Genomic DNA, 24,276 nt, shown 5'->3' with positions numbered 1-24,276 from the left:
CCTGATCCTGTTTGGTTGCTTCTGGAGAAAAAGGATGAACTGGTTGAGAAGTGAGAAGGAAGGAAGGAAGGAAGGAAGGAAGGAAGGAAGATGAAGGAGGGCTGGGTATGGCTAGTAAGCGACACACAGCTGGTTAATGAGGTAAAACAGACCACATGCACATAAAGTCATATATTGAAGATGTAAGGAAAATGTTTCAGTCATTTTCTTCTCCCTAAGATCATCATCCAGTGTTGCTTCCCCCCTTTTTTAATTGCCAAAACGTTACCTCACTATGAGAACATGTAAGGCTCATATTTTAGCTGTCACTGCCCCACCCTGACATGTTTGTTAGACTTGTGGTTCACATGAGGTCTGGGGTGCAGCAGGGTTCATTGAGGGGATCCCTGATGGCGCCCTGCATATGAAAAGTAGTCTACTACCCTTTCTCACTTATTTACCTAATTTGAAGGTAATGCTGTGATAATGGATTAGAGTAGGTGTTTTGTTTTGGGGTTTTGCTGCCTGTAAGGTGGTTCACAAACTGTGGTATGCTGCTCTTTTGGTCATTGGACATCAGTGAGATTGAAATTAGTTCAATTTCATTCGTTTTTAGTTCGCTTTATTAAATTCTATTTTGAGCAGTTCTTTGTGGGAGAAAACGGGACAATTTACATAACACAAGAAAAATGTCCTCGATTCTCATTGGTCAGTCTCAAAGGGTTCTTTGTAGGGGTTTCAACATATGAGTGCATCATTTCACTAGAGCATGACTGTACACTCTGTTATGTCCTCTACCGCATCCCCACCCTGTCTCTTCGACGGATCTATATCGGAATTCTCCTAAAATGTGTTTTTCCTTTGCGCAAAATTGCACAACCTCCTGCTCCAAACGAGTAATTTGAAAGACCCTTGGTGTTCAAGAAAAAGTTTGAGAGTCACTTCCTAGGGGGCTACCACCAACCAGGCTGCTGCTGGAGTTTTTCCAGGCGATGCTTTTGCTTTTTGCAGGACACTGCAGGCTCCTCCCTTGCACGACGTCACCCGATCCCGATCTCTCCCAAATCCTCAGCAATAGTCGGCAACACAACACGCTGTATGTGGAGGCACTGGCAGATCAGCGGGGCTGTGCGTATAGCAGGATAAAGCTACACTGTATTTCATTAAAAAAAATAACAGAACGAGGAAAAGAGGGTGCGCATCCATCCCACCATTCCCAGAGTTCCAACAACTTCACCGGCCTGGTAGTGTGCTGATCTCTCCGGCTGCACACAGGGAGAACCGGGAACTTACGGAACTCAAAACAGGGACGGTGCAAGCAGATCATCTGTTAGGTGCCTTGTCCATTTTTGCATACGGAAGAGAAAAAAAGGCGACATTTCCCCGAAGGAAGTCTCCAAGTGTTGGCAAACTTCCCAGCATCGATCGAGGACCTCCCGCCCACTTTACCTCTGATCCCTGAGCCTGTGCGGAGGGAGAGAGTCGTACAGCCGCTGCGGACGCTGGATGCATGGAGCAACAAAGGCTACATGCCTAAACTCCAATAGCTGCTTTGATAAAAACCCAACTGTCCTTCTCTCCTCGCCTGCTGTTTCCCAGAATACTCCCATCACCTAAACCGGTCAAATCGGCAGCCGCTTGGATCTCATTTTTCATTTCGGCGGACCCGGGCCAGGTTTCTACTTAGAGCAAACTCTGCCAGCCAGCCAAGAAATCGTCGCAGACGTGAAATTGGATGCTTTGGCACGGAGAAGCGCAACACCGATCCTCTAGTTTTACGAAAGTCTCCTACTGCTCAGTGAGGGAGATCGACTAGTTTTGGACCAAAGTGGGATTTGCACAAGTTGCATGCTTGGTCTTTGTCGTCTCGAGTGAGCCCCCCCGTTCATCCACCCCTCAGGTTATCAAACGAGATCCGGCGGATAGTTGAGGTGCCATGGCGATGTGTGTGGGGATATGGATACTCCTGCTAGCGCTGCACGTCCAAGGTAAGCCGCAGACTTCAGCGGGGAATCATCCAACACATGGTAATCTAATCTATCATCACCTCCCTGCTCCACTCTGTGTGTGTGTGTGTGTGTGTGTGTGTGTGTGTGTGTGTGTGTGTGTGTGCTGCGTGTTTTATTTTTGCAATAACACAGACTTGATTCATGCAACGGGTGGATCGATTCCATGGCGTGGTTTTTGTTTTGCAACAAGATGTGCAGAAAGTGTGCCCGGTCTTAAAGAATCCAACCCACTCAAAACGACTGCAGAATGCATAGGCTATTTGGCTGCAAAGTACTGAAGTTACCCGGGCAGCAGGCAGATGGCGATGTGTGCGAACCGTGCAGGCCAAGCAGTCCCCAAGTTTTCCAATATGTCATTGGAATGGCAACTCGGAGCCACAGAGTGCTCCTGAATGGTAATTGCAACCTGTGGCCATGTTATCCCCAGCTCCTGTCCTGTTAGTTGAATGTTGCAAATGATTCGGATTGAGTCATGGTGGCTAAATCCTTCCTTTTTTTTTTTTTAAACTGAGAATCAAACCCACAGGCCTTTTGTTGTTTTCATACGCAGTCATGATATTTTCTGAGCAAGAGTGACTCACGATGTGGTGACATTTGTCTCCGGCTCCAGTCACACTTTGAGAAATCATCCTGAATACCTTAATAGATTTGAGGAGATGGCGAGAGATCGAGTATGTGTAGGCTACCTCCTATATGTGTGTGTGTGTGTGTGTGTTTGGGTGAAAGGATGAGGTGCTGAGGAAGGACACTGGTGGTTGATAAATGAGTGATAATTTGACATTGATCATCCTGGCATTAAAGCTTCCTCAAGTGAGCCTAATTATTGAAGCACTTGCTTAATGTGTATTGGACTCTAATCGGAAGGAGCATCATTATTCTGGTTCTATTGACAAGCTTCTAATTAGAAAACAAAACAAGCCAACAATAAACCATCATGTATACACCTGTGTGTGTGTGTGTTTGTGTTTGTGTGTGTGTGTGATCCATTATCCAGAGGGGGTTTAAGGCTTAGCTGAAAGTTTACCGGCTTGTTAACATCGTGGACAAGTAAATTCGGTCTGGTGCCCCTATTTTAAGAAAGGAACGGCCGAGGGTCAAGTGTGGTCAAGAAATGTCAGATGATGTTTGGAATGGCACAGGTATCGTCATTTTCTCTGACAGACTGCAGCTTGTACAGGTTTACTTGATGTTTTACTCTGGTGACCCTTTCCTAGTCTAATGAGTCTAAAAAGTATGTTCTGGGCGAATCTATTTGTCACATCTTGGTTGTCGTCCCCCCCCCTCCCCTTCGAGCTCATTGACCTTGTTCGCAGTGAGCCTCCTTGTGGCGTCATGTGTTTAAGACTGATTGAATACTTTGATCAAAAAGCCCTGTCTGATTTATATTGAGATGATCCCTTTGCTTGTGGAGAAGATCAGGATTAACTGGTTCCCTTGGGATTCACGGTGGAAATCTTTTGAAGCTGTTCAGTCAAGGGGAGTGGAACATGTCTCAAAAATTGCAGTTAAAGTGTCCTGGAAATGTCTTATTTGAGTAAAGAGGGGGTGTTTTCTCAGCCTAATTAGACATCGTACGGATAGCCCTTTTTTCCCCCCTTTTATTCTTTTTTTTATTGCTGTATTTAATTTAAAACCAAAGTGACTGCACAATTCATGCGTTTCAGACATCCTCATGAGGGGAAGGCCTCGGAAAATGTTTTATTGCAGCAGTTGTTTGGGCCCGTTTCTTTTGACATGCAAAAACAAGAATCTGGTCTTTCACCCTGAGGTTAAAGGGCGTAAAATAAATGCCCACTGTCTTTGATGACTTAATTGATATACAACATGTTCCAGACCCTTCCCTCATTACAGACGCACAAACAAGTGGGTGAGTGGCCTTAACAAATGCAAGTCGCAGTTATCCATCAGGGAAAGCCATGTGTGCCTGTCATGGTAATAAGCGTTTTGTAGAAAGCACAAGAGTGCCAAATTCATAAACAGAAAATGTTCCGAGCTGCTCGCCAAACAGATTATCAAATAAAAGCAACATTGAGAATAATGGATCTGTGAATAATAACGGCAGCTCTGCTTGTGCTTTCTTGTATTAGCACTCGCTCTCTCCAGTGTTCCAGTTTGATATTTAATTGACTGTGAATTGAATTAGCAACCAGGTGGCTGTTTATGGCCGGGCTCCCTCCTCGGGTACTGGGGCTGTACGAGCCCATATGGATATCACTCTCAGTGGGGGCACAAAGAGATTTTCCAGCTCTAATTCCTCATCTTAGTTGGATTAAACATTGGGGAAATGAATGCTGAATGGCGGACGAGCATCAACTCTGAATGCACTATTATTCAGGAAGGTAAATTGTGTAGTTGTGAATTCTAATCTTTGTAATGACTTGGCAGCATGCCGACTGAAATCATTCTGCTGAAGACCCCTGTTGTTCACGTCTGTCAGTCATTTCATGCAGTCCCTCGCGAGTTTCTCTTCTACGTTTGGTGGCAAGTATAGAGCTGCAGCGATTAGTCGACCAGTCGATTAGTCGATCGACAGAAAAATCATTGCTAACTTTTTTGATAAGCGATCAATCGATCAAGTAATCTTTCATGAACAAATGACAGAAAATGCTGTTTTTAGCCTTTCAAACATGGAGGTTCCCCACTCCTTTATAGGTACTGTTTGAATTTTTACGATTCCGATGCCGAACTGGTACTTTTAAAACGATTCCGATTCCTAACCGATTCCTGAAAAACTGAAAAATCATCAAAGATTATAGAGTTTTTTTTGTTTGTTTTTTTTTATAAAAAAAAAGCTCACAAGCTCTCTTCTCTAACCTCTAGGCCACCACTGCCTTAAAAGTACTTAAATATATAATAAGTAAACCTAAGTCACCTAACACATAACTACAATAATTTAACAAATAACAGTTACACTATTCACAAGTAACAACAAAAAAAATGTTGTTGAGTTGGTATGCTTCAAACTTTAGCAGTTCTTTTGCAGAAAAATGACCAAATTTGCCTTCTCTGGCAAGATACTACACCTCTCCTGACTTATGGCATGTCCTGCACAGGAGAAACTATCTCAGATGGTGTCCAAGAGGCCTGTACACACAGGTAGGAGTTTGAAAGGGCAGAAAATTTGGGGATTCTGTCCAGCCTCCCCCACCACCAGGCTACAGGGTCTTGTCCTGAACGAAAAACTAGCAGAGCAAGTGTAATATGTTTACCGGCGATCACGTGCAGTGAATGGTTGATATGCCTTTACGTCCGTTTTGGTGAGCCCAGAGGGAAAATATGGCATTTTAAAAGTAGCCGACATTTACGATAGCTAGCTAACAGTAGACTAGTGTGTACAAAAAGCCGTCTATCAGCAGTGATAGTAGAGTGCATGTCGAGAATAGACACGCGCTTCACACCGCAAGCGGGCACGTGCGCCACTCGGCAGAAAAGGGAGAAGGAAAAAAAAGAGTCTGCCGCTGTCCGGAGCGACGGAGGGAAAATATTTCAGTCGGAACCGAAATTTGCGTTCTAATCGGTAGCCAACCCTACTCCTTTACTGTTTTATATCATAGTAAATTGAATATCTTTGGGTTTTGGACTTACAAAACAAGACATTTAAAACCATCACCTTGGACTTTGAGAAACTGGGACATTTTTTGACATTTTATATAGGTTTTTATAACTATTAATCGATTAATCGGAGAATTAATCAGCAGATTAATCGATAATGAAACAATACATTTCAGTTGCAGCCCTAGTAGTAAGTTTTTCTACTAATTCTCAACACTGCATTGTTTTGTGTCACTGCCCTTTAACTGTGTTTATCTGCTGTTTGATTCTTCTCATGGTGTCCCCTGAGAGATGTGAGAGAAGTGAACCACGGGTGATGTTTCCCGTTTCCTTTTTGATAGACAGCTTTATTGTTTTGGCTCTTTAGGGTTAATTGCGCAGCTAACTGCCTGATTTCTATGCCCAAGCTTGTCACCGAAGCCTGACGCACAACAGATCATTCTGACTCATGACAACCGGTCACATGCTGTGCCGCTGCAGTGTGTATTTGTTCTCCAGACTCATTTAAAGCACATCGAAGTCTACCTGAAATGTCACGTACCTCCGTTGGATTGATTGACCCGGCAGTCGGGGTCTGAGGATATTTTTTATATATATATATATATATATATATATATATATATATATATATATATATATATATATATTTATATATTTATTTATTCATGTTCATAAATAGTGTTGAAATACTACACGCTTGATGTTGAGCACTGAAACAGGCAGGCAAATGTTTCATTAAGATGGTTAATGGAATGAATACTACTGTTTTCTAACAAACAGAGTAAATTGTAATTTCCCCACTGGGGATCAATAAACAGTATACATTATAAATTAATTATTATTAATTGCCGGTCGTGGCATTTCACATTTCATTGGGATGACAGTTGTGAGAGAAAGTCACTATGGGATTGTTCGGCTTTGATGGTTTGAGTGTGAATGCAAATTGCTCTGATCCTCAGTCCTTTGGGGAGTCTCCCTTTGGTCCCTGCTGAGGTGATGGATGGGAGAGAGAGCTCCGAGTCCTGGGAGACTAGCTTGAGGGGAGCTGACAGGAAATTAAGCTTTGCTTTTTGCCAGTGAAACTAATGGAGGTACTTGGCCACTCAAACTTCATCTCTTTGAGAATTGAGCTCATTGTGGTTTTGCTGTCAGCTCTTTTGCAAATCTTTCTCCAAACACTGCGTGAAATGTCTCTGTAAAGCGTACTTCCCTCTGTTATGATTCTGGAAATGGACTTGCCCTTCATTAATTTCAAAGATTTTTCTTTTCTTTGGCAAAATATTCAAATTAGCTAATCTAAGTTGTGTGCAATGCATCACAGCAGTCTATCCAAAGAGGCACATCCTCAGTTTTCTTTGTAAGTTCATGGTGCACATTTCCAGCCACCGTGGTCTCCGCATAATGGCTGCGTATCCCAAAATAGATAAATAAAACATGACGATAAGCACTGAACCTAAATAATGGAAAGGTTAGGACAAAATGGAGTGTTCTCTGCGTGTATCGGATGACTGCACAAATAGTATTAAAGACTGGATGAATGTTAAATTAAGTTCACCTCTGATTGTCTGGAGCCTGTAGTTTTAATGCAGCATTTTAGGCATGATAAGGTTGTTTCCGGGCCTCGAGTGAGCTCGTCTGCATGTCTCTGTGATGATGAAATAGGTTGGATCAGTGAATGAAGCGATTTTTGGGGATATGGAAGGATAGTCAAATATCACAAGTAATGTTTGTCCCAGACACCGGCTGTCTAAGGTTACCAGATAGCTTGTTGTGTCAGAACATGCAGTTCAGTATCATATGCAGTGTTTTCATTCGGTTGTTATTTAGGTGTGTGGTGTCTGTTTGGTGTCCTCTCTCCTGCTCCTTTGCTCTCTTCACACCAGACAGTCACCGTGTTGGATCAGGATGGAAAACACGTTTATCAGGAAGCTGCAGCTGCAATGTTCTGCTTTAAAATCCTTGAAATTCGTCTCTGTTTCAACTCAAATCGCAGAATCAGCAAAGGAAGGAAAAAAAGGAAATCGATAAAGGGAATCAAATCTCGCCCTGAGCCTTTCTGATTTGGCATTAATCTGCCCAGTCGTTTTCTTCTATTTAGTCCATCCTTGTCAAGGGATTAAATGGTTAAATTCCTGCTCTTGAGAATGAGAATGGCATTAACTGACTACATTTGTTCCGTAGTTTACTTGCAGTTTGTCAGATAGCTGTTCCAACATCTGAGGATGGGCTTATTATGATTCCTGCGTTGATGTAAATCTTCCCTGAAGAAAAAGTAAATAATTCCCCATGTTGGAGAGATTCTGACAGTCTGCACTGTTTTTATGTGACTGCGTCTTGGCTTGCCAATAGCTTGTGGAGTTTCTTTTCTCTATTTCTCCCTTAGAGCTCAGTTACTATAGTTACTACCTACAGTCAGTCATTTCAGTTTAAGGCAAATCGTATTTTTTTTTTGACACAAACTACATCCATAGCTGTGCGAAGTGAGCGCTGCCTTTTAACGCATCATTTTAACGTTTTTATGCAGTCGTCCTGTATTTTCTGCTGCGCCACTTTAACAAAAGAAATCAATTGGGAATGCTATGCTTTGTCTGGGTTTACAACTGGGGCATTTAGTCATGGGCTGATGTGGGATTGAGAGAGTAGATAATTCCTGGTCTTCCCACTAAGGCTGTACGCCTTTAAAATAAAGCAGATCTGATCAGTGCTGAAACAAGTCAATTTACAACAGGCAACCGGGCTGATGTGCCTCCATTTAAGGCCCTGACACACCAACCCTATTATCGGCCGTCAGACAGTCTGGCGAGGTCAGTGACTCGAAGTCTGTTCGGTGGGTTCCGTGCCTTCGTCAGTCGGAGGAGCCGTTGGCCTTCATTTGGGCCGATTTGACATGTTGAATCGGAAGGCGGGCAGTTGGACTCAGTGGCCAATCTGATTGGTGGAGCGCTAACCCGGAAATGATGTGACTAACGCCTCTCGAAATCAGACGAAAATCTTTTAAACTGACCTTTGTCGATCTGAAATGAAGACAGATTCAGCAACTGCATGGTCTATTTCTCGCTTAAAATGTTTTCAGAAACACGTTTCGGTGAACTATCTTCGTAAAATATGAGATCATATTCCGAACGAGCTGCCATTATGCTCGGTTGTAAAATCCGGGAGCAGCCAGGCCCACGTGACGCGTTTGTCCAATCAGCTGCCGGTTTTCATTTTTTGGGAGACAATACAGATAAGCGCCGCCTGCTGTTATGGAGACGTATTACTTCTCGCGCATGCACAGAACGTACGCTCAAGTCGGTGTCGCTTCGGTGTGTTCTGAGGCACTTTTTTGATCAACTCGGGGAGGCAGTCATTCCGACTGCCTTTTTTACCGAAGGTCGGCTGCATAAAGTAGTGTCACAGAAAAAAGAACAGTGTGTTTTCTGGAATTCGATTGGCTTAAATAACTGTTGAGGTTGTGTTACATTGGCTGGTGCTTGTCTTGGTCCACACTTCTGTGTTTGACTCGCTGCTCTACTTTGTGAACTAGTTGAGGTGGACTGGGAGTCATTTTCAAACTTGATGGACTGGTTGATGCTGTTGCCATGTTTTCTGCTGTTTGACTCAGTTGGATTTTGTGCTGACTTGTGCAGTCTGTTGTTGACAAGAGCTGGCCTGCAGCTCTGCCTCTTACTGTCCTGGCTCAGCCCCATCAGCTGGCTGGTGTATTGGGCCAATACATTCAATATTTAGTCAAAGTTTCTCCCTGACAACAATGTCGATAAGGTTTTTTTTTTTGCCACTAATTTATAATTCCACTGTGAATTTTAGAGCTGCAAAGATGGAGTCATTTTAGCTTGTTAAATGTGAATATGTTCTAGTTTCTTCTCTCCTCTGTGACAGTAAACTGAATAGCTTTGAGTTGTGGACAAAACAAGACGTTTGAGGACGTCATCTTAGGCTTTGGGAAACATTGATCCACATTTTTAACCATTTTCTGACATTATAGAGACCAAACGACTAATCTATTAACCAAGAAAATAATCAACAGATGAATGACCAATGAAAATAATCGTTAGTTGCAGCCCTAAATAGCTTATATTTAGTTGATTTAACTGAGTCAATAATGTATTTCAGAGTTTCTTTCTTCCTGCCCTAAGTGTTTTGAGAGCTCTGTTTATTCTCAGTTTCATTGGAGACTTCTTGTGCTTTTGACACTCGACTGCTGAATAAGTGGCTTTTCCATCCTGCAAAGCAAATTCTGCTAAAGATTTTGACACTTTACTGAATTTGTGACCTCAAACAGGTCTGCTTATAGGACATTGAATATTTACACAAACTGTCTTAAATTTTTGACTGAAAACATCCGTACTGCCTTCAAAAACCATATCCGTCAATCCCATTACAAGCCTTCCAGCTCCCCCACTGCACACGCCATCCACTGATAAATGCCCTCCAGCGGTGAAGCTAAAATGGAATATTAGCTTGCAGTACACACTTGAATGAAAATATTGAGCTAGTTCTAAAAATGTAACAGCGGGTTTCAATCTGTCGTGACGGAAGTGTTCGGAATCAAAGCGGTATCAGAATTTCCGTCATTGTTACACAGCACCCAGGGCTTCACGAGGCTCAGAGCTGATCTCCTGCCAGAACTTTACATTTCCCTTTTACTTTCTACAAACTCGGCTTTACCCCCGCTCCCCCTGTATCTATGTCTTCTCCCCATCCACCCCTCCCTCTCCTGTCTCCGCGCTCTGCCTTTGAGAATGGCTCTTGCTGAGAGTTTGGCTTGGTTAGCACTTGATACAAAAGGGGGTTTGTTCCACGAAATGTTTCCCTTTTTAATGAGTGATGGTGTTCGCTCATTTAATATTCCGCACTGATATCTCTCCGGGAACTGACTGCGCTTCAAAGCAACAGCGTGGTTGTAAATGGGTGTGGGGGAAGGGGGGGGGGGGTGTTGCATAGGCAGCAGTGGCGTTGGTTTTATGAGGGACGGGGGGGGGGGTCTGCTTAGATAACACAAACACAGGTTTATTTATTCTCCCTGACATATAGCTAATCTTCCCGTGTGCTGCAGCCTGCTGCAAAGCTCCTTAGTGTCCTGGTCCTGTGCAGACAGACTAGTGAAATATGACTGATAACAGGTCAGCTCTGTGTCTGTCATATCCCTCTCTCCAGTGTGCATCCTTCATTCGTGTTTGCACCCTTCCCCTGCTGTGATCGACTTTAAAGATAATTGCTCAATTAAAAAGGATTTCAGTTGCCTATACGTGAACATGTCTGAGAGTATTTCAGCTATTCTTCTTCCCTCCGCTCGCACCACAGCTGACACTATACTCCCAGTGCTTGGCATTATACTGAGATTGAGGTCAACCCTACGTGAATGGTAGAGATTCTTCATTTTCTTTCAGTTTGTTAGTGCACATGTTTCAACTTATGTGCGAAACAGATGAAGATGAACACAGAAATGGCCTGCAGTTTGCCATTGATCCTTACGTTTTGTTAGTAGGGTCTATTCCGAAGCAACTAATGTAGTCTGCTATTGATTACCCAGTTTCAAGCCTGACTGAATTTGACTCCAATGTTGCATTGTTTTCAGAAAGTCAGGTGTACCAAATGGCCTCCGCCTCCTTCCTGTATGCCTTCTCTTTATTTAAATGTCATTGCAACGTATGTGGCTATTTTGTATTTAAATGTGTGTGAAAAAGAGGTGTGCGAGTGAGTAATCTAACCAGCAGTCCCTCTTCCGCGTGGGGAGAGGGGTTGTGTTTATCCCTTTTATCTCGAGCTGGAACAGACAGAGTCTGAGCCAGCACTGCACCTATTTAAACTATTGACTTGTATGCATAACAGCAAAGCTGTAGGGTACGGTTGTGCTGGGTGTAAACTATATTTGCTCCTCTAAATGCAGTTGACTTTATCACATATACAGTAGGCCTACATCATATACCGGCTAAAGAAAAAAACAAGTGGAACATGCATTCAATTAGGGTGGCACGATATGAGGAAAACTGCGATAAGGTTGTTGAATATCGCCTGACATTTATTACGAGACGCAACATGGACCAAAGGGACTTGTACACTCATAGATGGATGATGTGCACATAGCCTCTACTCTTAAGGTCTCCATCACACAGAGTGCACACAGGACGGTTGCAGTATCCCTAATGCATTATTTTAAGGACCGACAGGCTGGAAAGCAGGTCTCCCCCATGAGGACCTGCTGCCGTACCTGTCTGTCTTCTACCATCCTTTGTATCTTCCAGTCTATCCAATGAGGTTCATATTTATATAGGAAAATATATGATACTTTCCTTAAGTGATATATCAGCAGACATTTGCCCCCTATTTTTACATGGACAAATGACAAGCAAGTACTTTGGCAAGGTTTCATCAAATAAGTTTTAAGATGCAACAAAGATATGTCTAAGGCAGGGTATTTTACAGTTGAAGAGTTTACATGATTATGAAATATTAGGGGTGGGTAAAAAATTGATGCAGCATAGTATCACGATATTTTCCATGGCAATACTGTGTCGATAACAGACGCCAAGTATTGATCTATTATTATATATGCGATGGTCAGTTTGTCTGCTTGACAAACCCATTTTGCAGCAATAATTAATTAATTGAAGTGAGATGAACAAACAGAGAAATGTATCTTTTAAAATAAAACAGATGTTGACAAAGTTTCCTTTTGCGGACATCATTTGAAATTGGGAAACATTTGATGTTGGAAAAAAGGTAATGAATTGCAATATATCGCAGAATATTGCAGTATGTCGCAATAACATCATATCATGGTCATCTGGTTATTCCCACTCCTGTGAAGTATGACGCAGAAACCGGAAAAAAACCTTTGCTTAAGGTTAGAGAACGATCCAGGTCATAGTTGACCTCCATCTGACTACTAGTTGGCGTTGACATTTTGTCTGAATTACTTTTTACTATTTCCCCTAAAGCTAATCCTCTCTAATGCAGAATAGTTGCATATAAAATGCCTGCTGTATCCCCCCCCCCTCATCCCCACCCACCCACCTCTATCCTGCCGCTCACTTCTTCCAGCCTCTTCCAGATGAATAACTTTACCAGGGGTATACACTTGGGAGCTTCCACTCTGGCAGCACACGTCTTGCTTGGCTGCGGGTTTGCAAGTGGAATTAACCAGTCAAGAATCTGGAGAGGGCTTTGTTACCAATAAAGGAATCACGCAGGGCCATTTTGTAGTTCACAGCAATTGTCAGTTGAGCCATAAGGATGCCAAATGTCATGTCTGGCTAGAGAAACGGAAGGCTCGGTGGGGTCAAGGGTTTCTCCCGCCCACGTGTCGAACATATGAGTTCTAACATTTTTATGATGATAAGTTATGCAGATATAAGTGGCCACAAGAACACCCACTCACTGACCCTGCACCCACATAGCTCACAGTCACAGAGTGAGAGTGAACTGTACAGTTCCCTGCCTTTATTGATGTATCTGACTTGGAGTTTTTTTCTCTCACTTTAACATATTTATTTAGATACTTTGGCATGCAGTTTTTCCCGGCACTGTGTACCTTCTTTGTCAGCATTATCAAACTGAAAATACAAGTTAAACAGGAACAAATGCTGGAACAGAGGAACAAATGCTGGAATGAGGAATTTGATATAGGGGCTGTTTAATACCGCAGCAAAACTCTTAAAATACCTCCCCTCCTCTGGCCTGCACTCTCATTCCTCTCAGGATGCCAAGTTTCAAATTGTTCTGCAAAATGGTTTTAAGGATTGTACCTTTCTTCCTAAGTTGTGGAAGAAAATTTGCAAGGGAAACATATCAGCCTAAATGTAAAGAGGAAAAGGGGGACATGGAGATATACATGTAGACCCTGCGGGGGATGTGAGGGTCATGCTGTTCCTGAATGAGGCTATGTTCCAAAGGTAATTCTAGTATGCCTTGAAATAGTGTTCTTGGCTGAAGTTCTATTAAGGCACAATTTGGGCTGCTCGCTGGAAGAAAAGACTTGTGCAAATAAAAGTTCATTAAATTGTTTCCAGCTCATTAGGCCTTTTATTTTTTCCTATGCGGGAAGCCAATGGACCCCCCCCTACACCAACTCATATTCTCCATTAAAGCTATCTTCAAACAAACGCGTTGCCTGTTGCATAATTGTAAGATGATGACACATAAAACAGGAAATTAAATTAAAAGCTCCATAATGTGCTGAAAGATCATATTGTCCTCTGAATCTGTTTAATTAAAGCCTTTCTTAATGTGAGTAATGAGCGATTCAGAAGCTCAATCAGATCTTTAGAACAAGTGGGTTTAAGTCGAGATAAAATTGGAGTCCCATGTTTCAATAGACTGCGATGAAAGTAGTTGGGGGGGTAAAACTGATTGGATTTGCCCCACATCGCCAGGGTGGGTTTCATCCCTGCTGTTTGTTTCAAACTTTGGTGGAGCTTAAAAAAAAGAAGAAAAAATAAACCAATTCCTCCTGAGTTGTAGCGCTCCAGTGGAAGTAATCCAAATAACATAGGGCTGATTCTGTGTGTCGTTGTGTGGGATTTAAAGGGTTAATCCTATTGATTTGGTTGTAGGATTTGCCCATGTAATTCCGGGGGAAGTTTTCTGACTTCTCACCGGTGTGTGAGATTTGGGGGCAGTCCCCCGTCGCTCTAACCCCTCTTTTCATTCTCACAGGCATGAATGTGTGTTTGTGTGTGTGTGTTTGTGTGTGCGCCACAGAGTGCACAAATGCATACGTCCGTGCGCAGAGGCAGCTTCACGTTGCCGGCCCTGTCCCCCCCCCCCCCCCCCCCCTCTCTCCCTGATCCTGACCCACTTTCTTTTCCCCGCTCGGCGCTCCCTCTTTAATTGCTGCGCGGCACACTGAGGCCATCTGCTCGACTGAGGACCGTCGCCATAGAGATGCTGGGAGGCTTTTCGGATTTGCTGGGGACTGACCAACAGGGAAATAGAGGTCAGGGAATGGGGGTAGGGTGTTGGACAGTCATAGGGGCACCAGAACTGTATTATGAGATACTTGTCTGCAGTAATACACCTGTATGATACATCTGAAACAGATGGTCAGATGCTCTCAGTGCTTTAAAAAAATTATATAAAATAAAATCAGCTTTTTTAGGATGTTAGATCCAATGGATTCAATGGGGCCTGAAAGGTTCTCCTAAAACTGAGGGGCATAGAGCATGTTAAGCCCTCAATTTAGCTCGCAACCTGAAAATATTATTTATATATTTATATACAAAATTTAAATTTCATGGATTTGATCTGACACAAATACTATGGTTGAATGTCCCAGGAAACTTTATCTGTAACTTTTTCACTACTTTCTATTTCTTGAGTCCAGAGGGAAACAAATGTTCCTAAATATTACAAATTACACATTTCACTTTTGCTACGAGGGGAATTTTTCAACAAAGGGCTATTTGTCTGTGTTAGGATTACTGTATTGCCTCAGTCAGATGTGTATTTAGTGTCGTCTCATCTGCCTGCTCCGATCATATTGAGCCGTGTTCCTTTATCCTCATGAGTGTCTTTGTATATTTTGCTGCTCCTGCTTATTTCCTCTCCAATGAAACGCCTCAGTGAGGATGCAGTTGGGCTGTATTTCCAATTAACACCGAAGCGTGTTTCAGAGGTCTGCACGGCTAGGTCGCCTCTTGCTCCTGAGACTGTCAGCTGCACTTGCATCAATTCTGCCCTGTGTGTTGTTTAACATTCAGATATTCCATGCCTGTTCTACAGGCTCATTTGGCCAACTAGCTAAATGTGGCATTTTATTCCAGGAGACTGTTTTACTTAAATGGCTATAATGGAGTCTCAGTATTGACCTCTGGCACATGCACAGTGCTGAGCCTTGGGAGACACTCTTTATATTTACTCCTCTTTTAAAGGTCAAATTGGTGGCTGTCATTTCTGAAGTGGCATTTATAGGTCAATAGCTCATTAGTAATCTGGCGGAGTTTGGATGAAATGTAGCTCCCATCATGTCTGCAACCATTTCGGCTTTCAAGTTCAGAGCAAAGCCACAGGGGTCTGTTACACTGACATGTTTAATATCAATTAATGAAGAATGACTGCTTTCACAAAGGTCCAGCTTAGTGCTGGAATTGTCGATTAATCTGTCAATTATTATCTCAATTAATAGATTACTTGTTTGGGCTCTAAAATGTCAGAAAAAGGGTGAAAAATGTCTAGCAGTGTTTCCTAAAGCCCAAGATGATATCCTCAAATGTCTTGTTTTGTCCACAACTCAAAAGATATTCAGTAAAGCCCGACCGATAAAGCATTTTTAAGGCCAATATTGATACAAATATTTGGTGATTTAAAAATCCGATATTCCGAGATATCGGCCGATATATATTTAAAAAAATAATCCAGAAACACGTAACAAAACATAAACAGATTTCCCTCACATTAGTTATTTGTAGTTATTTATGAGTCCTTACTAAAATAATATGATAATGCAGTTTAAAAATAAACTAGTTTGTTTTATTATCACAACAGAACAGAGGAACATCAAAATATATTAAAGTTCTGATAAATAAAATGTATAAAAATACAAACTTAAGATATGAAACTTAAAAGGGTTAAACACGAGTTGCCAACAGGGACGTTGTAGAGCGCCCTCTTTTGGCAAACTATGCAACGCCAACACTCATGACACGGTTGAAGGGTGTTTCGTCCGTTTTTATTTTATTTTTTAAATATTAATTTATTGGCCATTATAAATGCCGATACCGATAGTTTGGAAAATGCATAATATCGGCCTGCCGATATATCGGTCAGGCTGTTCTATTCATTTTACTGTCACAGAGGAGTGAAGAAACTAGAACATGATCACATTTAAGAAGCTGGAATCTGAGAATTTTTAACTTCAACCGATTATTCAATTATTAAAATAGTTAGTAGTAGATAGTAGATTGAGAACCTTCACAGAAGATGGAAAGTTTGATATTCTTTTTTTACTAAATTATCCTGTTTGTTGTCAATTCATTTTCAATGATCCAACTGGATTAATTGACACATTGTTCCAGCACAATTACAACCATGAGGCTACAGGAATGCTGTTGTGGCAGGATACATAGCTTTAGTAGGTGTTTATGTGACCGTTAATGTGTGTTTGTCTGGAGTCAATGTGTCATGGCAGACAGACTTAACTATGGATGCAAGTGCAAGCCTCTTTCATGAAATTCAACTACATTGTGGTGTCTGAGTTATAGTGTGTTTCTACCAGATTGCTTAACAAGAGTCAGAACGAAGGCTGTCACAATCAGCAGACTTTGATGTCGTCACTATCTCCATAGATGGCCCCGACAGCTTATTTTTCTCCTCCATCACCTTCCAGTGACAGAGTAACACAGGAGACTGTGACAGCGGAAAAGGTAGCTCTGTCAATTTAAACTCCAGCGAGCGCTTGATCTCTGAGCTGCCCAGATGTACAGTCTCAGCTGGAGTTAACAAGACAATGTACCCAGTGCCTGTAATTGGACCGCGCCCCCTTTTTCAGCAGTGCGAAGAGATAGAGAGCCAGCCAGTCAGCCTGCTCTCCAGTCAAGGGCATGATGTTGAGCGCTGGATGTGTTCTATTCGCTACCACGCCCCTCGTCCTATAACAGCTTATCCAGCTGCTGCTGTGCAGAGGTGGGGTGGGAACCAATGTGCTCGGTGGGCAGCAGCCGAGATTATGTGCTCGGAGAGATTAATCAAAATCGTATGATGTTACGCTATATGAAAGAGTGACCAAGTAAAGTTTCATCCAGCCAGTCTTGCTCACATTTGCCCCTTAAGCTGTGCTGCATGTTGTTTTGTTTGTCTGTCCTGTCATTGCCAAAGGGGCAAAACATTTATAGCCTGACGTGAACTGGTGCAGTGATGAGAATTAAACTATCTTTCTAAAGGATTATGTCATGGCGGAGCACTGTGGATAGACCTAGTTAGCTCCTTGTTGTGCCAAACTCTTGATTGCAGTTTGAATGGAGGCCACACTAAAGGAGGGCTCTAATTACCCCTCCTCAAGTGCACATGCTGACTATGCAGTGGTGCCTTTTTGATTTGTTTAACATGGGCCGCCTGCCTCCTCTCTCTTTTTTTGAATTCAGCTTTATAGCTACTATCATCCAAGTCTGGACTCTCCTCTGCAACCGTGTCCATGACTGTTTATGCTCAGAAGCCTATACTAAACAGAATTTGATTCCCTTTTCATGGACAGCAGGGGGAAGAAAGCTTGTTCACTTTGCAACAGAATGCAATCCACTCCACCACTCAACACAATATTTATTTATTTACCCTCCCGGTACCATTTTGGTCTGCAGAATCCCTGGAGAGGAAAATGCATTAAGCCACTCACTGTATTTATGTGTGTTGGATTGATGCTGATGTGTGAGGGCAGGGCAGGGCAGAGGATGGAGGATGAGAAATTGATCATTGGTGGATGAGTGTCAGGGGAATCTTCACATCCACAACTGCTTTTCACGCTTTGAGCTTGGAGAATCCATCGAGCAGAAATCCAGTGTCATCTGAGAATACATCTACTTACCGCATAGATAGATTAAGACATTGCTGTTTGTTCAGGCATACGCACCTAAGTAGTGTGCTTTATTTAACTGTATGGGATAATGAACTCACCCTGCTTGTTTGTACCCTCCAGGTTATTATAGTAAACCCAAACATACACAAATCAGGGTACTGAGCCCCAGGGCTGGGTATCACCAATGATTTCCTGATTCCGATTCACAAGGTCCTGATTCAATTACATTTTCAAATTAATATCGAGGAGGTTAGAAAAATTATCAATTTTGCTTGATATAAAAGAGATTCTCAGAGAACTTATGCTGTAAATTGTACAACCACGAAGCAACCCTCAAATATCTTTTTTATAAAGCACTAGGTCAAAACATTTTCCATGGTGAAAAGTCATATCAAAAGATCAATTTAAAGATTGTATTAATCAATATCATATCACTCAAACAAAGAGCTAAGCCCAGCCCTACTGAGCCTTGGTACATTTGTTAATGTTTCCTCTCACGTATGAATAGTGACCGTATGCTCATCCAGTGTGAAAATCAGGCCATTCCCCAAGTTACACTCTCTTTAAAAGTATGTATTTGTAAAATAATTGGATGGATCGCAGATTTAAGTTCCTCTAGGAGTCTATGGCAATGATTTCGAAACACAAAAAAAAACTAAACTAAACTCCCATATTGCACCAGTCCTATAAACATCCTAATGGTTTGCAGCAGCAGCAGCAGCAGCAGCAGTTGCCTGCATGGAAACTGTCATTTTCATATCTCCTCTGCAGTACATTAACTTCAAATCAACAAAACATTGGCCTTTGACTGGTTGGTTGCTGTAGCCTACTTTTGCCAAGGATAAACACAGAAAATTTCTTTATGTTTCAGAAAATCCTGCAGCACAATTAGGCATCTTCAATCCCAATCGCCACAAGATGAAAATAATCATAACAATCACAGCAGGAGGAACTGGTTAAGTGCAGCGGGCTCTGAAAATGGCCACAGTGGTATTATGTGTGAAGGAAAGTAGTCTGTTTGATAACAGAAGGCTAGTGGTATTATGTGCAAATAAAAAAATGGGGAAGTGATGGGTGGATTAGCAGTTCTTTCACTCTATCGAAGAGCAGTGTACAAAATACTAAATTGTATAGACCTATTGTGGAGGATCTCTCTATTGAGTATGAGAGTGACAGTCATGCATTTAAAAAGGTAATCCCTGGAGCAAAGGTCTGGTTTATTTAACATTTACACAAAGAGCATCTTCAAAACTAAGCACACCTAAGAGTCTGTATTCTGCAAATACTGTTTGAATAATGAATGTTATCCATTTAAAATTCCCTGCGAGATAAACAAAAGCCAGGAATGAAAGGCTTACATGTATCTATGTGCCTTTTGAGGTTTGCCTTCCCACACACCTTGAACAGAGTTCTCATCTTTTTTTCTTTTTATTTGAAAGGCCTGCAGAAATCGAAGACAGAACCAATGAAAACTACCATTAAGGACTGTATGTTATATTTTGAATTAAAGGCATTTTAAGGATGGGTAGGAGGATCTCCAAGGCATGAATAAGTCCTTTGTGCTGCATGTGCAGACTCATTTGTTTAGCTGGTCTTGTTGTAGACTGATTATCATGCAGTGGATGAGAAATTAGACTTAATGAATAACGAGAGGATTACAGGCATTACTGTTTCATGACAATGCAAGTTTGTTTGAATCCACATAATTGTTGATTATTTCTCAATCTATGCAGGAGTCAAAAAAACTTGCTCCCACAGGTTTGATGCTTGAATATTTGGCTGCATTTGCCAAAATTGCCAAGGCATTACGGTAAATTAAATTTAGTTCTCAGCTGATTTCCCTTGTTAAACTAAGGTTTAATTATAAATGAAAAGCTGCAGGCTGAATTAATGCAGATGTTGTCATCAGAGATGGGAAGTAACAAAGTACAAATACCTTGTTACTGTACTCAAGTAGATTTTTCAGATATTTTGACTTTGCTATTTATTTTTGTGCCGACTTTTTACTTTTACTCCTTACATTTTTAACACGAATATATGTACTTTCTACTCCTTACATTTTACAAAATTGGCTCGTTACTTAGTTTCAAATCATTTCAGTGGAGTTACCGTTATTATTTTTCGCGTCATCAATACCGAATTCAATCTAAGTGGATGGAAATATATACTTTGCACTTGACGCACAACTACAAGACGACTCGACAGATTCGGCGGCATTCATTCGTGGCAAATCATTGCGGCTTGATGGCGGTAATGTTAGCACGTAGTTGTATGGACGGCGACATGATTGAAAATGAAGAAAATTGAGATCCCAGAGAAAGGAGAAAGTGGATCTGTGAATTCTCACAGAATCACAATTGAATTCATATCTTCCTACTCAGTCAGAATCGTATTAACCTGGAGTCCCGGTCTCTGTCACAATAATCACATGTGATGTTTTAGGCCTATTGGCAGACATCCATTTAAAATGTAGGCAATGGCATATAAAGAGCCTTTTTTCCATGTGCACTGAAGTTTCTCAGCTTGCACTCTAGTATAGTTGTGTGTGTGTGTGTGTGTGTGTGTGTGTGTGTGTGTGTGTGTGTGTGTGTGTGGGGTCCAGGTAGCTTTGCATAAAAAATGGTTGTCATTCGCAAAGGCTACTTTTACTTTTATACTTTAAGTAAATGTCCAAGCCTGTACTTAAGAAGTAAAGAAGTTAAATCAGTACTTCTACTTTTACAAGAGTATTTTTTAACACAAGTATCTGTACTTCTACTTGAGTACGGGAAGTGAGTACTTTTGCCATCTCTGGTTGTCATGCAGTTACTTTCACACAACTTTGAAAGTCGGGCCTGAAACATCATCATGCCAGTTCTCTCACTCAGGTAATGTAGCCATGGGCGGCTGACACGTCTTCCAGTACTAGTTTAGTCAAAAGGATTAATTAAATGTATGTAATTAATATTCCTGACTGGCTATGTCTTTCAGATTATTCACCACCATGACTTGAACCTTAGATTCGTGATTAATATTTATAGGAGACTGTTAGGAGCTGTCAGCCTCCGATGAATCAACAAGGCTTCAGAAGTCAAGAGCCAGCTGATGTGCTGTAAATCAAAGGTTGAACAGGGAAAAATCCCACCAAGAAGAAGTAAAAAGGATCCATTCAGAAATGTATAACCTTTCTGCAGTGAGACTTACTCTGATTTATTACCACAAAGCCGTTTGCTCCTCCTCCTTCTATTATATGTTTTAAGTATCGGAGGAAATGAATATGTCCATGAGAATGAGCTCAGACAACATGGCCGCCACTCATGCATTACAATGGAGTGTGTGCAGGCTTTTCTTTCATGCAAAGTTGCCTCACACACACACACACACACACACACACACACACACACACACACACACACACACACACACACACACACACACACACACACAGATACACACACAGACAGGCAGAGCGATGAGGTACTACTATACTATCCAATCCCCCAGAGCTTGCTTGCATGTGTGGAGGTATTTTTAGTAACACACACATGCACACACAGCGCTCTGTGTTCCAATGCGGTGTCAGGAGTCAGGACGGCATCATGTTAAGGATTCGGTCAGATGGTCCTTAACGCTTGGCCCCAAGCTCTGCAGAAGAGATGTGTTTGTACCCAGCACTGGAGGGGGGGTCACGTGCTGACCTCATTGTGTGCACGAGTAAGTGCACTCTGCAGCCTCAGTGTGTAACTCCCCTCCACATAATGAGAGCGTGACTTCTTTCAGCTTTAATAGCTAATAGATTGATTTCCCCAGCACAAATATTCTAGTCAGAATTTTTATTTTTTTTACACTCTAAACTTAAGTCGGGGGGAGACGGGGCAAAGGCAGCAGTGAAAAATGAAAATGGACCCCTTCACTGAAAACGGAAAGATTTAATATTTTTATCCCTAGAAAGGAACTGACACACTTTATTACTCTTTGCCTCACCACCCCCGCTCATCCCTCATAGGGAGCTGTGTGCTACAGCAGTGCTGCACTGCGATGGAAAAGCACTTTGCAATGAAAAAAACACATTGCGCCGTCGTAAACACAGAGGTTAATGTCTTATTTACAAGCTGCAGCCACCATGGTTGACATGTTGGCACAAATGTCTCGCTGTCTTTTTGAAACAGCGCACGCCAAGACAGACAGATCCATCTTCCGCCGTCCTCCTCTTAAGGTCCTGGCCTTACGGAAGTCCCGTATCCCCCTTTTCTGGACCTTCAAAGATTGCAGCTGGCTTACTTTCTTCACCGGTACATTAACTCCTGCAGCCTGCGTTGCTTCACTGGAGCAGATGCAGCCAGAAGAAAACAAAGCTGGCAGGCCAGGGGGTTAATCACACTCATCTCGAGGTCTGTCGCGCTGTTGCCAGGTGTGTCACACTCAAAGTACACTTGGCTTCCTTTTGTCGCTGCTCTTTGACCTCTGCCTTTCATACAAAATGCAGTATGTGTTTGTGAGCATGTAAAAAACAAACAAAACAAAACAGGATCTATTCAAGATCCTGAGCCGGATGGATTTTGTTACAGCCTACATGTCAAGTTTACATGCAAGTGCTGCAGAATGGGCAGGAAGTGAGTTAAGAGAGAATGCTGAAAGTTCTCCGTGGTGTCATGTTTTTGAAAAAAAGTGAAGAATTGTATTGGACAAAACAAGACATTTGATGATGTCATCTTGGGCTTTGGAAAACACCGATCACCATTGTCACCATTATCTGACATTTTAGAGACCGAACGATTAATCGAGAAAATAATTAGCAATGAAAATAATCGGCAATGAAAATAATCGTTAAGTAAAATAGTTGAGTGGCCACGAAACACTTCCAATATGTTTTTTGTTTGACTGAAGGTCATCAAATGGCCCCTGGATTCTACACAATGTCTCTAAAGGGGCCGAGTTTTTCCAACGGATAACAACTAAATACCACAGTAACCAAAGAAGAATTCCCAAAAACCTTGAATTTGTTTCAGATAGTATGTTTCTTTTGTGGCAAAGCTTGTGGTTAGTTTTTGGGATTATGTTTTCTGTTTCAACTTTATGACATTTGATTTTCACATAGTGTACCAACGTGTTCATTCTATCTTTCTTAGATTGTTACACAATACTCCAGGGCTGCTTACATAAAGATAGTTATTCCTTCTCCTTCACTGATTTGTAACATTCACATTGTAACTCAGATGCTATTGCTCGTGAGATTGCATTCGAGAAGGGCCAGAGCTGTACATCAATATGCCAGTGAGATTTTTCAGCTTTTGGCAGCATATTGACTTTGTTTGCATTTGTAACCAGCAGGGAAAAGACTTATTTCTTAGTTTCTTAAGGAGTCATAAACAACTAGTTCCTGCTCTATTCAACTCATTTGAGAATGAAGATACCTTGTAAAGAACATCAAGGTTGTCTCTTGGCCTTGTATTGTCACAAAACATCATTTGGAATTTTCCAAGCTAGCGTTGGCACTGTTGAATTCTTGTTAAGTCTGTAACATGCTTATCTTGTCTTTCAGTTCCCAGTGATGCATTTGTGTGGTAAAATGCCAATTGCCTCTTTTGAATGCCTCTCCTAAGACACAGCTGCCTACTTAGATAGCTAATGGCTGTGTTTTGTGCTGCAGCGCTGTGCGCCGAGTGTGGCGTGATGGCATTTGTTCTGTCCGCCCAAGGCTTGGTCTGTCATGGCGTATCAGGCCGGCCAGCAGCCATGACTCACACATGAACCCTCTGGGTGCTGAAGCTCACCGAGAAGACACAGTAGTTTAATGTTCAGCGCCCGGAAATACATTTGTCGGTGTTTGGGGAGGAGCAGTGCGGATGAGGACGTGTTAGTGAATATTTTCTCATCATAACAGCTGGGCCTGCAGAGGTATTTTCACACTAAAGGTGCTCCTTTTTTCCCGACATCTCAAACTTGGCAAAAGCATCCTGATTTCGCACTGTATTTCCCTGATTTCCCTCTGCGAGCAAACAGCGTGTCCAGCTCTGTGGCATCTGCTTCCTTGGATTTTCTGTTGATTTAGTTGATCTGTTTCAGCATTGGCCTTTTCTTTGTCTGCCGTCACAGCGCTGCTCATTCTAACCCCCCAGTACTCCTGTTTATTTCCAACAAACTATTGTTTTCTGCTTCTACAAACTTAACCCACATCACTTTCTGCTTTGTTCCCAGAAGTGACGTGGCGTTTTCACAGCAAATGTAAAAACATTCACAACCTGGGTT

At 42.0% G+C, this 24,276-nt stretch overlaps 1 protein-coding gene across 2 annotated transcripts in view; it reads left to right on the top strand.

Annotated features, from left to right (window-relative positions):
- Positions 1–1,023: 1,023 nt before the first annotated feature.
- The window catches only part of LOC144515243 (nectin 1b-like), an 87,220-nt gene continuing 63,967 nt past the window's right edge, over positions 1,024–24,276 (top strand). Inside the window, exon 1 of one of the 2 annotated variants that reach the window (XM_078245911.1) lies at positions 1,024–2,006. In XM_078245911.1, the coding sequence (XP_078102037.1) occupies positions 1,916–2,006 (91 nt within the window). In that variant the 5' untranslated portion in view covers positions 1,024–1,915. The remainder of the gene's footprint in view (positions 2,007–24,276) is intronic. The other variant, XM_078245912.1, reaches the window with a different exon arrangement.

Source organism: Sander vitreus, chromosome 3 (assembly GCF_031162955.1).
Source record: "Sander vitreus isolate 19-12246 chromosome 3, sanVit1, whole genome shotgun sequence".
Classification (NCBI taxonomy): domain Eukaryota; kingdom Metazoa; phylum Chordata; class Actinopteri; order Perciformes; family Percidae; genus Sander; species Sander vitreus.
Note: the sequence above shows the minus strand (reverse complement) of the source record. Positions and strands in the feature narration are given on the sequence as shown.